This window comes from Siniperca chuatsi, linkage group LG17 (genome assembly GCF_020085105.1).
Source record: "Siniperca chuatsi isolate FFG_IHB_CAS linkage group LG17, ASM2008510v1, whole genome shotgun sequence".
Classification (NCBI taxonomy): Eukaryota; Metazoa; Chordata; class Actinopteri; order Centrarchiformes; family Sinipercidae; genus Siniperca; species Siniperca chuatsi.
Genome location: NC_058058.1, coordinates 27,514,339 through 27,534,025, shown reverse-complemented (window position 1 = coordinate 27,534,025; position 19,687 = coordinate 27,514,339). Strand labels below are relative to the sequence as shown.

The 19,687-nt window shown below is 42.0% G+C and overlaps 1 protein-coding gene across 1 annotated transcript in view; it reads left to right on the top strand.

Annotated features, from left to right (window-relative positions):
* The window catches only part of vars2 (valyl-tRNA synthetase 2, mitochondrial), a 92,088-nt gene that overhangs the window by 30,522 nt on the left and 41,879 nt on the right, over window positions 1–19,687 (top strand). Inside the window, 7 exon segments of the mRNA XM_044172331.1 lie at window positions 12,184–12,265; window positions 12,370–12,470; window positions 15,931–16,052; window positions 16,182–16,248; window positions 17,302–17,399; window positions 17,497–17,578; window positions 18,167–18,286. Coding sequence (XP_044028266.1) covers window positions 12,184–12,265; window positions 12,370–12,470; window positions 15,931–16,052; window positions 16,182–16,248; window positions 17,302–17,399; window positions 17,497–17,578; window positions 18,167–18,286 — 672 coding nt within the window.

Sequence of the window (19,687 nt, the reverse complement as noted above, 5' to 3'; positions counted from 1 at the left end):
TGCCAGTGTCCAGCCACTTCTTAAAAAACACGCTGCTTTTGATACCATCGATCATGCCATTTTACTTGATAGGTTACATCACTGAGTTGGCATTTCTGGTACAGCTCAAAATTGGTTTAATTCTTATTTGACTAATCAATATATTAAGTCCCTCAAGGGTCGGTCCTTGGACCAATATTCTTTTCATTGTACATGCTTCTACTGGGTCATTTTTTCAGCCACTTTCATGACATGTCATATAACTGTTATGCCAATGATACACAGATATATTTCTCTGCCAAACCCAATAACCTGAATCAACTGTCCTTTCTCCATGATTGCTTAGCCGCCACCAAAGATTGGATGTCTTATAATTTCCTCCTCCTAAACCAAAACAGAAGTAATTTTAATTGGACCTGATAACTTTGCCACTGCAGTTGATCAGGTTATTGGACCATTTCATTGTAATATCAAATCTACCGCTAAGAATCTTGGAATCATTTTTGTCCAGTATATGACTTTTGACAATCATGTTACCAAGCTCGTCCAGACCTGTTTTATTCAAGTAAAAATATCGCTAAAATCAGATATATCTTGTCTTCTATGAATCTCGAACTATTAATTAACACTTTCATTTTCTCCCGTCCAGATTACTGTAATTCCCTCTTCCCATGTGCCTCAGTCAAGCTGCTCTAAATCATTTACAGTTGGTGCAAAACACAGCTGCTAGGCTGCTAACTAGAACTAGCTGTCGGTCCCACATTACCACTGTTCTTACATCCCTCCATTGGCTTCCTGTAAAATTCAGAATAAATATGCAATGCAATATTTTGTTGATTATATATAAGGCTCTGCATGACCTTGCCCCCAGTTACATTTCCTTGTTCCTCATTCCACTTCTCGACCACTCAGATCCTCAAATCTCTGCCTTTTTTCCATCCCTTGCTCCAGCCTCAAAACAAAAGGTGATTGTTCCTTTGCTTTTTGGCCCCAACCCTCTGGAATCATCTTCCACAAACTTTCAGATTTGGTGGATCTTTAGATTGCTTTAAGCGGCTTCTAAAAACCCATCTTTATAGGCAAGCCTTTTTATAGATCTCCATCCCTGTCTTTGTTTCAGTTTGGTTTTGTGTTGTGTTTTTGTATTGTAATATGTCTTTATTTACCTATTCATTAATATTTTCCGTGTATGTGTGTACATACATACATACATACACACACACACAACTTTTGTAACTGTGTGTTTTAAAAAGTGCTATACAAATAAAGCTTTACTTACTTACTTACTTTGACCTGTTGAAAGATGACTTTGTGGATTTCCGTTAAGTGTTTACAATAATTTGCCAGTTCTAATTTGAGCTACTCAAGTGTAGGCCCTTTTATAGTGTACTCTAATGTAAGGAATTGGCATAGGTCGACCTGTGAGCATTTCATGTGGTGTTAGATGTGTAATGCGGTTAGTTTGACTTCTCATGTGCATGAGTGCTACAACATCTGGCCATTCAAGCCTTCCTTGACTGTCTCGACAAATCTTGCCTATATTAATTCAACAAAATTTTTATTTATATAGCGCCGATTCATAATAAAAGTGATCTCATTGCACTTTTCCTATAGAGCAAGTCTAGACTGTACTCTTAGTAATATTAATTACAGATACCCAACAAATCCCACCATGAGCAAGCATTTGGCGACAGTGGCAAGAAAAAACTTCCTTTTAACAGGCAGAAACCTTGGACAGAACCAGACTCAATGGTGGGCGGCCATCCGCCGCTGCCGTGTTAGGTTTTGAGAGAGAGGGAGAAAGAGGTTTTGAGAGAGAGAGATGGAGGGGTTTGGGGGAAGGGGATAGGGTTAGGGAGGCACAATGCAAAGACCACGTAGAATTTTTTTATAGTAGAATAGTAATTATAGTGTTAATATTGATAAATTAATAATAATAGGAATGACAGCTATAGGAAGAATAACGTCAGCATCAGTAACAGAGCCAATAACAACAACTGTTGTAGCAGTTGTCGAGCAGGAACAATGGGGCAGCAGGCGGCCCACAACCACAGACTCAGACCCCGCAGCTCCAGAAATACCTGCTGATGACTACTGCTATGGTAGGTTCTTGTCTTGGATGCCTGGAGATGACTGTCAGCATCCCTCTCCCCCATGGCTCCACTGGCCATCCCTATTGTCGAAGGTCTGCCGCAGGTCCTGTCTATGGGTTTCCTTAGCATCTTCCCTGTTTGGGTGGCATGTATGGTGGTCTGCCATAGGGGGCCGACTGTGGTCTGCCTCTTCTTCCTCTTATTTGGCCTGGGCCTTCCCTCGGCACTGACTTCCCATGTTCTTGTAGTTGTTGTGGTCATGGTTTGTAATTGACCCCTTGTCCTACGTTCACTCCCCCTGGTGGTCTGACGTCCACGACTACTTGAATGGGAGAGAACTGAGATGTTAGATTAGCTTGTTGGGGATTACCAATGTTTGGCTGATTGTAGTAGATCATTGGTGCCTGGGGAGCTGCTGCTGGACTGTGGGATGGTTCCCCAATTTGTGGGGCTTGGATTTTTGGAGCTTGAATCTTCCCCTTGCTCTTCTTTTTCTCTGTCAACTCTTGCAGTTGCAGCTGTGCCAGTTTAGTCTATTTCTTTCTCTTGTTCTTCTAGTTGCCTTTTTTCTTTTCTGTGTTGTTCCACATGATGAACAATATGCTCTTCCAACAGTTTCCAGGGCGTCTTCATCAGTCCTACCACAGTGTCTAAGTGTTTCTGCACCTTGTGTGGTATAGCATTTACTATAATCATCTAGAAATTTGCTGTTTTTACATTTGCATCCCATGCATTTCCTGTTTCCTCCCTCCATCTACGTTGGAATGTATACCAGAATTTGGAGGGACACTCATCTTCTTTTAGCTTTTCTCCCTCTAGCTTTGATGCATCCATTTTTTCTGGGAACTTTTTTCTGAGCTCTTTCCACACCAGGTTTCTCCAGGTCCCAAATGCTATATCATCCATCACATTTTCTCTGTTCAATGTAAGTACTCTTGCCTTTGTAAAGATGTCCTCTTTGACATGTTTACCTGCAACATGCATTAGTAGAGCTTTGATGTCTCCAGGTGCTAACTTGAATCCCCCCTGTATTTTCTACTAGGGCAAGTCCTACCATGTCCATGAATGTCCATGACACATACTGGAAACGTCTTTGTCTTGTTAATAGAGTATAAGTACCAGCTGTGTGTTCTTCATATTCATAAGACCGGATTTCCTCTTTGACGTCTTCGGCAGTGTTCACTAAATTGGTCAGGCTTTGGGCCTGGCCTCGAGTTCCCTATTGGCCAGTCCTCATTTTACTTCTTGTGCTCATTGTGTGGGAACCATATTTTAGTACTTTTTTATTCTATACCTGTGTTTCTTGCTGACTCCTCTCAATTCTGTTTCAGGTGCTCTCTAAACTTTATTTGGTTCTCTTCCTTTTCCATTTGTATGTTTTGTAGCATGTCGTTTGTTGACATGATCTTCCCTTCCCTGCAGTACGCTGCAGTGTCTCATGCATCATCTCTTGTGTGTTTTTTATATTTTTTGTCGGTCTCTGCTATCATTTGCAGTGTTTTTTCCATTTCTTTCTTCCTTCTTTTCTCATTTTCTCATTGTCTTTTTCTGGCTTTCTTCTTAGGCTCTATCTTCCTCTATCCGTGCCATATACCATCCTTTCATCATCTTTAGCGTCTTTGGGATCACTACTGTCGTGGTGATGTGTGGGATTTCTCCTTTCTGTGTTTTTCTTTCTTCCTTCTAGTAGTTTGGATTGGTTGTCTATTGCTTGACATTCTGTCTTCCTTGTGTTTTGCCACTGGTTCTGCGCTTTCTTCTGCTTCTCCATGATTTATTGCCGACCTTAAAGCATCCCAACTCTGCTGACCTGTTTCCCGGTGGTATTGCTCTTCACTTTTCTCAAGTTCCAAGCTTGCTTCATTATACTATGATGCCTGTGGTTGTGGTGTATTTATTTGTCTCTGCTTTTAGCTCTCCCCTAAAGTCCATTAATCCCTCTTCCTTCTCTTCTTCTATACCTAATGGGTACTGGCCTGCTCTGAAGAGAGCTACTGTATGCTCTATTACGTCCCTCTCTCTCTCTCTCTCTCTCTCTCTCTCTCTCTCTCTCTCTCTCTCAGCCCAACCGGCAACGGCAGATGACCGCCCACCCTGGGTCTGGTTCTGCTCGAGGTTTCTGCCCCTTAAAAGGAAGTTTTTCCTTGCCACTGTCGCCAAGTGCTTGCTCATGGTGGGAATTATTGGGTCTCTGTAAATAATATTATAATGAGTACGGTCTAGACCTGCTCTATAGGACAAGTGCAATGAGATAACTGATGTCCCCACTGCGATCTGGAGGAGGACACACTGAGGATACAGAGGTGGAATGAAGCGGCGAGGGAAGAGAGAGGGGTGCAGACAAAAGAGACTTGAGAACAAGAGATTTAAGCCATGTCTGCCTTCTCTCGTCATGGGCAACGTGAGATTGCTGGCGAATAAAATGGACGAGCTAACGGCGTTAGCCCGGAGTCAGATGGAGTTCCGTGAGTGTAGTTTGATGTGCTTCTCAGAGACATGGCTACACCGGATATCCCGGATCATAATGTTTCCATCGACGGCTTTCAGACTGTTCGGGCCGATAGGGATCATCAGGGAGTGGTAAGCAGAAAGGTGACGGGCTTGCTGTTCTAGTTAACAGATGGTGTAACCCTGGTCACGTTATTATCAAGCAGAGTATCTGTACCCCGGACATTGAACTGTTAGCTGTGGGACTCCGGCCATATTATCTGCCACGTGAATTCTCACATGCCATTGTTGTGGCTGTTTACATCCCCCCCTCTGCTACCCCGGCATCGGCGTGCAACGCCATTCACACCGCTTTAGCACAACTACAGACTCAACACCCGAGTGCACTCATATTAATCTCGGGTGACTTCAACCATGTCAGTGTTTCAACAACACTGTCTAATTTCACCCAGTATGTGAATTGTCCTACTAGAGAGGAGAGGACACTGGACCTGCTGTATGTTAAGGACGCATACAGCTCTTCCCCCCTCCACCCCTGGGTAGGTCAGTCCACAACCTGGTTCACCTCAAACCCTGCTATGTGCCTCTGGTTAAAAGGCAGCCTGCGACCACAAGGACAGTGAGGAGATGGTCAGAGGACGCCTATGGGACACTGCAGGAATGTTTTGAAGTGACAAACTGGGATGCACTCTGTGACCCTCATGGAGAGGACATTGATGGGCTTACTGAGTGCATTACTGGCTACATTAACTTCTGTGTGGACTGCAATGCCCCAACTAAGATGGTCCATTGTTATCCGAATAACAAACTGTGGGTAACAAAGGGCATCAAGGACATCCTGAATGCCAAGAGGAGGACCTTTACTGATGGTAATAGGGAGGAGGTGAGGGCAATCCAGGCCGACCTGAAGGATAAGATCAGGGAGGCCAAGGAGAAGTACAGGAGGAAGCTGGAGCAGAAACTCCAGCAGAACAACATGAGAGAGGTCTGGAGCGGCATGAAGAGCATCACTGGCTTCAGACTGACAGCAGAGGAGTTGAAGGCAGCTTGGACAGGGACAACGAACTTAATCTGTTCTTTAACAGATTCGTCACACCGGCTCCTGCTCATCCCCCCTGTAACTCAGCTGCTGTCGGCCCTCAAGCTCCTGTGAGTAAATAAATAATAATAATAAAACTTTATTTATAGAGCACTTATCAAAACAAAGTACAAAGTGCTTCACAACAAGAGAAATAAAATATCACAGTGAATGACGAAATATAAAGAAATAAAATATATAAAATACACAAAAGGAATAAAATAAACAGCCAACTCAGGTAAAATCAGGATATGCTTTCAGATAAAAATGCATTTTGAGAAGACACTGACTAAGACAACCTAATTTCTTTGGGCAAGTTGTTCCAGAGCCTTGGGGCCCTGATAGCAAAAGCTCTGTCCCCCTTAGTTTTCATCCTGGACTCAGGAACAGACAGGAGACCCTTGCCCGAAGATCTCAAACTACGTGACACGCTTTGCACCATGTCTGTCCTTACAGGCTACAGTCCAGTGCTCTGGTTGGCATGGAGTCGAACTCACCGGAGCCTTCTCACCACCCCCGCCGACGAGTGACTGTGCATCCACTGGGGCTAGGCAAGGAGTGGAAATGGCCATTGCTTTGGGCTTTGCACCCATGAGGAGCCACGGATCTTCAGGCTTAGGTGAAACGGCTTCATGCTCCGGGGCGCCAGTGATGATGGAGCCGAGCCACGGAAGAGTGGGATCATTGTCCAGTGCTGGAGTGGAGCAGTCAGGGAAGCGAGATGGGATGGTCGCAGTCCGGTTGCCGCAGCCAGAGGAGCTGAGGACTGCAAGGTGTCTTGCCTGGGCTGAGGCGACAGTGGAGAACTCCAGGATGAGCTTTTCTTTTTCTCTGAGCTCGGCTTCCAGACAGGCAATACTTTTCTTCAGCTTTGAGATGGTAAGGTGACAAGATCCTCATTTTAGTCCACGAGAGTGCTTCAGAACTTAAAGTCCACAGTAAAGTCCAGAAAAGTGCTACAAGCTTAAAATCCTTGGTTAAAGCGACCGGTTAGCCTAGCCGCTGGGCTAAAAACAAACCTAGCTAAGCTAGCAGCAGTGGCGGTACTCCGATAAACCACGTTGAGTTGCAGCCAGCTTAAAATCACTTAAGATCCACATGTCCAATGACTGAAAACTTTTAACAAATTAAAACATATAGGAAAAATAATGGCCAGGAAAACAGTGTAGCGTAGAAAACCTGGCTTAAAAACTCAATAAAATGTTAATTTATGATGGTTTAAGACTAAGCTTCTAGCGATGCTTCTGCCGGGTACACAAGAATGCCAACACAAGTACTCTGCTCCCCCCTCCTCCATCTTCCTGGGAGAGTCCTACTCCCCCCTCAACTGGCTATCAGACTAACAGCCCTCTTCACACTAATGACCCCCCCCCCCCCTTCCCCGACTGTAACCTCTGCTGTGTGCCTGACTACTGACCAGGTGAGAGGACAGCTGATGAAACTCCACTCAAACAAGGCTGCAAGCCCCAATGGAGTTAGCCCCGGGGTGCTAAAAGCCTGTGCCCCCAGCTATGTGGAGTCCTTCAACATGTCTTCAACATGAGCCTGAGTCTTCAAAGGGTCCCTGTTCTGTGGAAGACATCTTGCCTCGTTTCTGTGCCGAAGACGCCGCGTCCCAGTGGCTCCAAGGACTCCAGACCGGTGGCACTGACCTCCCACATAATGAAGACCCTGGAGAGACTGGTGCTGGAACAGCTGCGGCCCATGGTCAGACCCCTCCTGGACCCCCTTCAGTTCGCCTACCAGCCCCGGCTGTGAGTTGAGTTTGCCATCATCTTCCTGCTGAACCGCATCCACACCCACCTGGACAAGCCGGCAAGCACGGTGAGGATCATGTTTTTTGACTTCTCCAGTGCTTTCAACACCACCCGGCCAGTCCTGCTGGTTGAGAAGCTGGCAGCGATGCAGGTGGATGCCCCCCTCGTGTCCTGGATTGTGGACTACCTGACTGGCAGACCACAGCATGTGCGCCTGCAGCACTGAGTGTCGGACAGCATGGTCAGCAACACTGGGCCCCTCAGGGGACTGTCCTCTCCCTTCCTCTTCACCATCTACACCACGGACTTCAGCTACCACACAGAGTCCTGCCACCTTCAGAAGTTTTCTGATGACTCTGCTGTGGTGGGATGTATCAGCGGTGGTGATGAGTCTGAGTACAGGGCTGTGGTGTGGAACTTTGTCTCATGGTGTGAGCAGAACCATCTGCAGCTCCATCCAGGGGGTCAGTGTGGACATTGTAGAGGATTACAAGTACCAGGGAGTACACATGGACAATAAACTGGACTGGGCTAAGAACACTCAAGCTCTGTACAGGAAGGGCCAGAGTCGCCTCTATTTTCTGAGGAGGCTGAGGTCCTTCAACATCTGCCGGACAATGCTGAAGATGTTTTATGAGTCTGTGGTGGCCAGTGCTATCCTGTATGCTGTCGCATGCTGGAGCAGCAGGTTGAGGGAGGCGGACATTAACAGACTCAACAAACTGATCCGTAAGGCCAGTGACATTGTGGGGGTGGAGCTGGACTCTCTGGCGGTGGTGTCAGAGAGGAGGATGCTGGCCAAACTACATGCCATCTTGGACAATGTCTCCCAGCCACTCCATGGCATGCTGGTCAAACAAAGGAGTACCTTCAGGTTGTGATTCTCTGTCAGCCTGGCTACAGTGCTGAAAAGAAACCTGGGGTTGTTTTTATTTTCCTCTATTAATGATGAGTAGTAAGCTGCTCTGGCATTACAAAGGGCCTTCCTATATGTTTTCAGACTATCTTGCCAGACTAAACGGGATTCTTCCAGGTTGTTGGAACGCCATTTCCTTTCAAGTTTCCGTGATGTTTGCTTTAATTTGCGGGTTTGGGGGTTATACCATGGAGCTAACCTTCTTTGTTTTATTATCTTCTTTTTTAGAGGAGCGATAGAATAGTGTCATTTGCAGTGAGCTTGCAGCGCTATTATCTAGATGGTCAATTTGGGAGGGGCTGAAATTAATATAGGAGTCCTCTATTATATTGCGACATAACGTTTAATTAAATGCAGATGGGATCGCTTCCTTGAATACAAGAAGCAAACATTATCTATAATTTCTATCCCATGGTCATATTCCACACACAATGTCTGTATAGTCCACCTATCTATTCTGTTCCTCTTCCTCTCACTAGCCGGCAAACAGAACTTACACAATCATGCCACACAAGCTCTATGGTGCGTTCGACGATTTCTCTGGGGTTGAGAAGAATCCGATCTTGGCCACACTTTCCAAGACGCCAATAATGCATACGCTTAATGTCTCCAAACAAATTAATAGGCCCAGCAACAACCACTTCATCCTATTTTACAGTGAGCTCACAATGAATGTACAACACACCACCGCTCCTATCATAATTATTGCTACCATTATTATTATACACTGACAACACATACACCAACAGCCCATCTATTCAGTCTTGATTTCAGCTCAGTAGCAGTACGGCATCTGAAGTCTGCCCTGCTATTTATAACTTTAGATTTCTCCATTTAGGCCCCTTAGCAACTGTCTCCACACAATTTAGCTCTATCCAAACGTGGTTGCAAATGATATTCTACTAGCTGTCGTCCCCTCTTGCTTCCACCACACAATTTAGCACTATCCAAACAATGTTGCAACTATATACACATACCACAGTTGGTCTTTCCAAAACACAATTTTTAGCACTTTTTCCAAACATCTTCTTCCTTTGAGCTATCTAAACAATTTCAAAAATAGCCTTTTTAACTTTTTCTGTACATTTTTAAACAAACTCAGCAGTTTCCAAGCATGGCAATCAGCATACAGCAAACAACATAGCAGTTCACAGCATAGCATGCAAGTTACGAACTGCCCCAGACTATTTTTGCCATGATATCAACCATTATTTAGTGTTCTAGATTCTTTAAAGGAGGAGCTAAATATTACCTGTGACCTGTGCAGGCGCAATTTGAAGCCAGAATCAACAGTATCAGATTTGGTAATAGGTTTTCCTTCCTTTCTTTTTGTGGCCACAGTGGTTCTGGTCAGCTGATGCTCTGCCCAGGCCTCCAAGCTCTGTGTCCCTCCTGCTGCTGGCTCGCCAATTATTGTAGTAGAAAAACTCTTCAGATGGGCCAATAAATCTTCAAGTTCTCTACAACACATAGTTTTTAGAAATGATCAAATTGTTCAGACACTACCTCAAAATGAAGTAAAACACAGTCCGACAGAGCCAGGTGCAATTCATAGATTTACTGTAAATTCCTGGTTTTACATTAACTTGGCCATCTGCCCATCATGACCTCATAGGTTGGCAGTTACCCAGCAACTTTTTCCAAACATATTGGTGAAGCCTGTCTTCAACAAATTAAAACAGTCTTTATTAAAAATTGTGATTAATAAAGCATTATTACAAATAAAACAACTGCTATCAGAAATAATGATTGCTAAGGAGTTTTTTTTCTAAAACCATAGGATATATAAAGGGCCACAGCCTTTCATATTCACTAATTACATGTAGTGCTTATTTTACTATTAACAATTAACAGTCACAGGCATTATCATCAACTAAACCAACAAGCTAACAACCCCTTTTATGTGGCTCACAGTGTGTTGCTCCTTTCCATCCATTACATGATGTTTGTCTTTCCATTACACAAACCATACAATGTTTGTCTTTCCCTTACGTGTAGGTATATTGCCTGTGATAAACCAAATGCTGTGTTCCCACTTTATGTAAGCTAAATCCTAAACTATATAAGCTGACACACATGTTCACTTCTGATTGTTATATACCTTTCAAACAGCACAGACATCATTTGCTATATTCATTTCATACATCCTATGTGTCACAGACACGCCAGGCTCCACTACACCACACACACACCACACTCCCTCACCCGAGTACTAATTCCAGTCACCTGTCACCTATCACACACCTGCACCTAATCATCACTCCACTCCCCTATAAAACACCATCCCTCACCTCAGTCATTGTCCGGTCTCGTTTGGAATAAGGACAGATTTCCATATCCTGCCTCCACAACGCCACGGACTTGTGTCTCTACTCTCCAGTGTGTGTCCACTCAACCCCAGAGTTCCTCTTCAACCAGTTAAATCACACACATATCCTCTTCACATTTCCAAATTACCTTTGTGTGCAATAAACCATATCAGTCTCATCTCTGTGTCTCCAGTCTGCTCTGTCCGTAACACTATATGATTTATACATATATTTCATTGTAAATAAAAATATACTACATGGCTCGATAACGCCACCCTACAAACTTTCAACGAAGCAGCCCTCGTGGTACGTTTAACCTAGATGTACGACATTTGGGGGGTAGCTGTATTATGTTTAGAAATAAAGCCTCTTGGAGCCATACCCTAAACTCTTCAGGAAGTCAGCCATTTAGAATTTTTTGACATTTACAGGCTCCATACTTTAACAAACTCCTCCTAGAGAATGAATTGGATTGTCTTCAGTCCAATCTATAGACCTTTGCAATGCTAAATTGTGAAGCTTTCAAGGTTTCATCAAAAGGTGTTGCCGTGGTGATGCGGTGAATTTTGGTAAATTTTAATGTTGAACTCATAGAGAATTAATCCAGTCGACTTCGAATTGGATTAATTGAATTAATCGGATCAACTTCAAATTTGGGCAGCGCAAACTAAAGACCTTTGCAATGCTAAATTGCAAAGCTTTTCAGGTTTCATCAGACGCCGGTGCCATAGCAATGGGGTAAATTCCGTGTTTCAAAATTAGTAACTGTGCTACCTCAGCTCCACATTGTCAGATCTTTTCCGAATTTCACATTTGATAAGAGTCCCTGCTCTACACTTGATACACGGCAACATCATGTATGATTAGTGCGTGTTCTCCACCGCCACATAGTGGATGCAGGAAGTGATATTTAACTCCTTCGTGTAGTGCCCGTGGTCGTAAAGATTCAGAGCGTTGTCAGCCAGCCTCCGCTGACAAGATTGCGGCTGTTTGTCCCCCCAAGGTGCGCATGGAGGCGAGAGCCCGTTCAACACTGCTTACAGCTTCTTTATTTTTGTTGATTTATCTGTTTATGTCCATGTACTATGATGCTCCATACCTTTCTGTCTGTGTCCTCATGTTTTTTTCCCAAACCTACACATTATTTTATTTAAGAAATCATACTCATCATACTAGCCCCATATTCTGGGTCTGTGGTTAGGAGTGGGTAATATGGATATATTCCTATAACTCAGTATATATGATTTTATATCACTATATTGATATATTTTGTAATCCAATACATTTTATGTAAATGAACTGAGAAACTGTTAATGGATAAAAATAAAAATAACCAGACAATATCTATTGTTTCTTATATCTGTTTTGACTAATGCAGCAAATTTAATACATGTCAAATCAGTACTTCATCACATTGATGCACAAATCATATAAAAAATTTAGATTGACAAAAACATTGATAATATTATGTTCATTGATTTGTAACATTGCCCACACTGTCCTAATACACACAGATATATTAAAGGGGTAGTTACTATGGAATAAATGCTATAGCAAAAACTCTGACCATTGACCTAGCCCTATTTGATATCTGTGTTTCCAGACTCCTGAAGGTAAAGCAGTGAAATGGAGTGAGAAGCAGAAGATAGTGTACACGGCTCAAACACCTCCCGGGACAAAGAAAGGTTTTTGACTTCCTGTCACTGGTGTTGGAATTTTCCAGCACTAGCTTGTCTTCCTATTGTATCTCTCTGCAGACTATGAAAAGTTTGTTTTTTTTTCTTTGCAGACACCAGCTTGCTGTTCCCATCATCGTACAGTCCAGAGTATGTGGAGTCCAGCTGGTATCAGTGGTGGGAGAAAGAGGGATTCTTCAGTCCAGAGCAACATGTGAGGATTTTAGAACAGAACAACACATTAAACTATGACAGCTTCTTAAATAATGCTGTTGTTAACAAACTAAAAGAATGGCATTCAAATAAAGTTATTCAAAAATAACTTTCACTTCACTTACTAATACAGCCTTTCATATAAATATGTAATATGAAATAAAACAAATCAATTGTGTTTAAGTTATAGAATCATTAATGTCTAGCTGAAAGTTCTCTTTCCATTTATTGACTATTAGTGTAGAACAATACAAATAAACATCTTGCACAAGTTACATTTGTCCTATTTGCCCAACCCCAGGCATCCAGCTGACATACGACACCCACGCAACTTAAACCTGCACATATGATACAAATGAAAATGACCAAAAAGATTGTATTTGAAAGTTACAAAAAAACAAAACAAAATCCACAATACATAGAACAAAAGATATAAGGAAGTAGTAGAATCACTCAAAATAAATAGAATGAATAAATAAATAGTAGTAATAAAATGATAATAGTTAGGAGCAGTTACTCAGAGACGACAGTCTCAGGTTTCTCAAAAAAGGATAGAAAAGGGCCCCATAGTTCAACATAGCATAACGTCCCTAACCCAGTGGGAGTGAGAGGGTGGGCAGCATCTCTCCATTTGAATAGTATAGCTCGTGGAGCCAGTAAGTAAATGGTAAATGGACTGTACTTGTATAGTGCCTTTCTAGTCTTCTGACCACTCAAAGCACTTCACACAAATGATTGAAGGCTAGCACACCTTGTTTGGTTTTGGGCAAAATCAGTTCTAGTGGGGGAATGCCAAAGACATCAGTCAGAAGGTTAGGCTCAATGGGGCATTGTAAGATTTCAGAGAAGGCGGTGTAGTCCCTCATTCGTCCAGGAATGTTCCATCGTAGAAAAGGTTTCAATCGTAGTCATCAGGACACTGTTTTTAGAATCAAGACGTTTCGGCTCCCATCCGGAAGTCATTCTCAATTGTGAAAATGGTCTGAGAACTCAGAAATTTAAGCTACTCTGTGTTACTTAAGCCCTGCCCTCAGGAAGGAGTCTTCCTGAGTTTCTACTATTTACCTGCCTAGTTTCACCTGAAACTGACCTTCTTTGTTTCCATGATGGCCCAGTAATCAGTAATCAGGCCTATTGTTTTCTGGCTGCACCTCCCTCATCACTGTTAAGTACCTGATTAGCATATGATTGGCTTGACCATGGTGATAATACACTGTGGTAGATCATTGGCAGGTTGAATCTCAGACCACCATTTCTGTTCAAAGAGGGGTTTTCTTTTTTCACAAAAAATGGCTTCTTTGACTCCTCTTTCAAACCAACTCTTGTGTGGTTTGTAGCTTTTAGATGCAAATGCACGGTGCTCTGCAATCCAGAGTTAGCATGTCGTCTGTGCTGATAAAGTATTTAATATTTCAATGCAGTGAGGAAAACTGCAAAGAACGGTACATAGGTGAGACTAAACAGCCACTTCACAAAAGACTTTATCAGCACAGACGACACGCTAACTCGGGATTGCAGAGCACCATGCATTTGCATCTAAAAGCTACAAACCACACATTTGAAGACAGTGAGGTGAAGATTCTAAGTAGAGAGAAGAGTTGGTTTGAAAGAGGAGTCAAAGAAGCATTTTTGTGAAAAAAGAAAACCCCTTGTCTGACGCAAGTCTCCATAGAGACCCAAGCTGAACAGGTTGATGAAAATGCACTCAGTAGGACAAGCAACAGATGTTTGCAGCCCACTAGTAAAATTGGAAGTTAAAGTGCATCTGGAAAGTATTCACAGTGCTAAACTTTTTCCACATTTTGTTATTTTACAGCCTTATTCCAAAATGGATTAAATTCATTATTTTCCTCAAAATTCTACAAACAATACCCTATAATATACCCAAACGTGAAAGAAGTTTGTTTGAAATCTTTGCAAATGTATTAAAAATAAAAAATGAAAAAAATCACATGTACATAAGTATTCACAGCCTTTGCTCTGGCTGGGCCACTCAAGGACATTCACAGAGTTGTCCCATAGCCACTCCTTTTTTATATTGGCTGTGTGCTTAGGGTCATTGTCCTGTTGGAAGATGAACCTTCGCCCCAGTCTGATGTCCAGAGCGCTCTAGAGCAGGTTTTCATCAAGGATGTCTCTGCACATTGCTACATTCATCTTTCCCTCGATCCTGACTAGTCTCCCACTTCCTGCAGCTGAAAAACATCCCCACAGCATGATGCTGCCACTGTAGGGATGATATTGGCCAGGTGATGAACGGTGCCTGGTTTCCTCCAGACATGACACTTGCCATTCAGGCCAAAGAGTTCAATCATTGTTTCATCAGACCAGAGAATTTTGTTTCTCATGGTCTGAGAGTCCTTCAGGTGCCTTTTGGCAAAATCCAGGCGGGCTGTCATGTGCCTTTTACTGCGGAGGGGCTTCCGTCTTGCCACTCCACCATACAGGCTTGATTGGAGTGCTGCAGAAATGGTTGTTCTTCTGGAAGGTTCTCCTCTCTCCACAGAGAAACGCTGGAGCTCTGTCAGAGTGACCATCGGGTTCTTGGTTCCCTCCCTGACTGAGGCCCTTCTCCCCCGATCGCTCAGTTTGGCCGGGCGGCCGGCTCTAGGAAGAGTCCTGGTGGTTTCAAACTTCTTCTGTTTACGCATGATGGAGCTGTGCTCATTGGGACCTTCAATGCTGCAGAAATGTTTCTGTACCCTTCCCCAGATCTGTGCCTCGATACAGTCCTGTCTTGGATGTCCACAGACAGTTCCTTGGACTTCCTGGCTTGGTTTGTGCTCTGACATGCACTGTTAACTGTGGGACCTTATATAGACAGGTGTGTGCCTTTCCAAATCATGTCCAATCAACTGAATTTATCACAGGTGGACTCCAATCAAGTTGTAGAACCATCTCAAGTATGATCAGTGGAAACAGGATGCACCTGAGCTCAATTTTGAGTGTCATGGCAAAGGCTGTGAATACTGATGTACATGTGATGTTTTTGGTTTTTATTTTTAATAAATTTGCAAAGATTTCAAACTTATTTCATGTTGTCATTATGGGGTATTGTTTGTAGAATCTTGAGGAAAATAATGAATTTAATCCATTTTGGAATAAGGCTGTAACAAAACTAAATGTGGAAAAAGTGAAGCGCTGTGAATACTTTCCGGATGCACTGTATGTAAAGCTATAGGTTTTTGTCGCTGAAGGAAGCTTTTCTGCAATCGAGGATTTTTACCATTACCACAAACCAATACCAAGCTGTCTGCCAGAAATTTGGGAGTAATTTTTGATTCAAATCTGAACTTTTAAAATCAAATACAAGGGGTTATTCAGTCAGTTCAGTTGTTTTTTATCAGATGAGAAGCATCTCTAAAATCCAACAATTTCTGTCTGAAATTGCTCACACATGAGCTGTGTCTATTTGTCATCTGCTTTCAAACTTTAAAATTTCATATTGTCATGTCCATCAGGAGAGGTTATTTCACACTGTGGATCAGACCTTCTCTCTGTGTATCCCTCCACCAAACGTGACTGGTACTCTGCACCTGGGCCATGCTCTGACTGTAGCTGTAGAAGACTCTCTGGTTCGATGGTAACTGCCAACAACATATGCAGCATGTTGTGTGAAGTATCAATTGTTGCTAGTAAAGAATTTGGTTAAATTTTCTGAGAAGGCATATCTGTTGATGGAGCAGTAATATATCAATTTGTAATCCATCAGGAGAAGGATGCAGGGCTACAGGGTACTGTGGGTCCCTGGATGTGACCATGCAGGTATTGCAACACAGGTATGACAACATCCTCTCTTCTTCCTCTTTCATGACAGTTTGGGATTTAAAGGAATTTTCCCAATTGTCACATGCCCATATGTAACTTGAAAGAGTTATTGGTCGCTGTAAATGTTTCTCCTGTTCATACTGTCCCTGAAGAGATTCCCTCCTAACGCAATTCCAGTGCAATTGATGGGGGACAAAATCCACAGCCCCTGTTCATTCTGTTCATCTTCTGTTTGGAAGATAACCAATTGATTTGACTAACTCAGACTGCTGAAGCTTCATATTAGCTGTTATTCAGCTGAACTTAAGAATGCATTTTTACACAGAATGAGAACATGGATTTTGTCCACCACCACTTACATTGGAACTGCGTTAGGAGATCTTTTCACAGCCAGAATGGACAGCAGGAATCATTAGAGCGACCAATAACAATTTTAATGTACATATGGGCATGTGTGTATTGTATTAAGAAAAAATGTGAATCTATCTATTAAAGGCCATTTTTCATTTTGCAACCTGTTGATTTCACCATGACATGTTGGTTCAGCTGATGACAGTTAATCTACTTGATTTGATCACTTTGCTTGCACAGTGTAACCCTCTTCCTCTACGAACAGTGAAGATCAATGTTGCCAACTCTTTTCAAAGGAGAGTTTTGGTTCAATAAGTCACTAGAAGTCAGATGATGCACCAATCTGAATATCAGTTTTAAACCTGCAGTGGAGACACAACCTTTGATTTGAATATTGTTTGTTTACATCCTTTATGTGTAGGATTTTTAGAGTCTGGTGACTCCCAGTGGTAGTAGAGAGGACATTGTAACAGACATCTGGTTGCAGTCAGAAAGACAGCATCTTAATATAAAAGACATCTCTCAAAGCCATACAAATGAAAAGCTCTGTTCATAGAGTGACCTTCTAAACAACCTGGAATGTGTTAAAAGAAGTATATTAGGTGTTTGATTATTAGGTTGTAAATTAAATAAATTTTCATCTGCATTTACATTTTCTGAACAATGCTCTAGAGTGTGGCCTCATCTCATTTAGTAATTTTTGTGTGTGTTAGACAGTGGTGGAGAGGAAACTGCTGAGGGAAGAAGGGAAGCGCAGACAGGACTTCACCAGGCAAGAGTTTCTACAGGAGGTGTGGAAATGGAAGAACGAGTGAGTCTTCACATTCACATCATCACTTTTCATCTGCTGTTTGGTCTACATGATGTTTGCTTCATTGAGTTGAGCGATTTGTCCCTGTATGTCACAGGAAAGGAGAAGAGATCTACCACCAGCTGAGGAGGCTCGGAGCTTCTCTGGACTGGAGAAGAGCATGTTTCACTATGGATCCAGTAAGACTCCAGTCACATATGTTACTCACTTAATATACCCCCCCCTTTCACTATTCTGATACCAGTTATTAGTCTGTGCTTTCATTTAGTATGACAATAATAATATGCTGCATTATATTACTTTAACTTTTTTTAAAGAAGTATAATTCCCTGCTTTTATTTAGAATGACCTAGAATCCTACAGCCTTATTTCCCTAAAAATGCAAACTCAGTTTAGCAGGTTGCTTTTTAATCCATTCGCTCAGTTTAGCAATCTGTGTGTATCCACATCAATATTGTTTTCTACCATATATCATATGTGAATGTCAAGAGTCAGACATTTTCAAATCCTATAATTTATATTATAAGTGAATTATTTATAATAAATTATATTTATATTAATAAACCACTATCTGCTATTGTCGACATAAATACTGTGGCCAGGGTACATATAATGTAAGCTTTCCTTTAGCATGCTCCAGTATATTGGAGTATAAAATTGGTTATAGGGAGTGATGAGTAGGCTTTTATAGTAATGTGAAACAAATGTACAAAGTGGCACCTCTGAACTATTTGTACTGGCTTGAGTTTTTTTAAATTTTATTTCAGGGTTTCAGCAGGGCTGTGACCGAGGCCTTTGTCAGGCTGTGTGACTCTGGTCTTATCTATCGCTCAGAGCGTTTGGTCAACTGGAGCTGTGCTCTGGAGTCTGCCATCTCTGACATAGAGGTAAAACAGCTTCACATGGCTATACAGTAAATACCACAGGTGGACAAACTAATGGATACAGCATATAGGGGATGTAAACTTTGAAAAAGTGGCACCAGCTGTCATACTTGGAAGAGTTGTATTAATTTGATTAATAGCTAACTTAAATATTAGTTTCCAATTCTAGATTGTCCATTAAACATAGGGTTTAAAATCACCATTTTAATTTTCACAGTTGTTTGAAACAGAAGCAGATTTTAATGTCAATATCAAAACGAATCTCTACAAATGAATCTAAATTAATTACAGTTTTAAAATATAGAGGGCCAACACAGGCTGTAATGAGATTAATTTAATGTCATATTATATTGGACTAAATATTGTATTTAAAGGTTATATTGACAAAATTTTTATGTAGACAAATATTTTTTAAAGAAACAAAAAAAAAACATCCACAGAGCTTTTAGAAAGGCGCGGAATAAAACTATCACTTTTCCTAATTAAAAAATTTTGATGGGTCCAAAATTATTGTTTTGTTTATCTCTGTGTGACATTTGGTTACTCCTTCTAACAAGGTTTGTGACCCAATGGTATAACGATGTTGGTATCATGTGGTATAGTTACCAGTTAGTGTGGAGAAAACTGACACTGACGTTAGCACATATTAGCTATCTTAGCTTAATCGTCCGAACAACAATAACCCATAAAATTTCAGTTCTGCATATTTAAACAAAATAAACAACAACTATCGGCAGCCATAATCCTTAAAACCTTAACTAATGTGTTGTCAACGGTTAGATTGTCAAAATTAGAAAAATAACAGCTTCAGTCTCTGAGGAGCTATGTTAGCATTAGTGACGGTTGCGTCCAGTTACCTTACGTTATAGTTCCCTCAAGCAATGTAACGTTATAACAAAGATGCATATCAAAGGGGATTTAGAAGTGGACCAGGGTCCGACATGACCGTTGGCCCAGGGCCAGTACAATTTTATGAAGGGCAAGTTGACTGACCAGTCACTGGTCCGTCCAGGCAAGTGGCGGACTGGTCCGTTTATCAAAATACGGTTGCTCTACTTTATGAATGGAGTGGTCGTGGGATCCCACTATATTACCAATGTGGCATGTCAAAGGTAAATTAAAGTTCAGAAAAACTGTAAATCTGCTCATTATGCTGTTAAGACCCAAAACTTGAAGGTTAATTCAGCTTGTTATTGAGGGTGTCATCTCATATAGCAATCTAACGTTATGAGACACTTAGCTGAAGTACTTGTGGCTAGCTAGCCATGTAGCCAGCTGCGTTGAGCTCAACAGCAACGGTACTCACATTAATATAAAAATCTGAAAATACTTGATGATCATATAGCTGCCCTTTCTCCCTGTAGCCACACAGCTACAATGGCTACAGGGAGAAAGGGCAGCTAT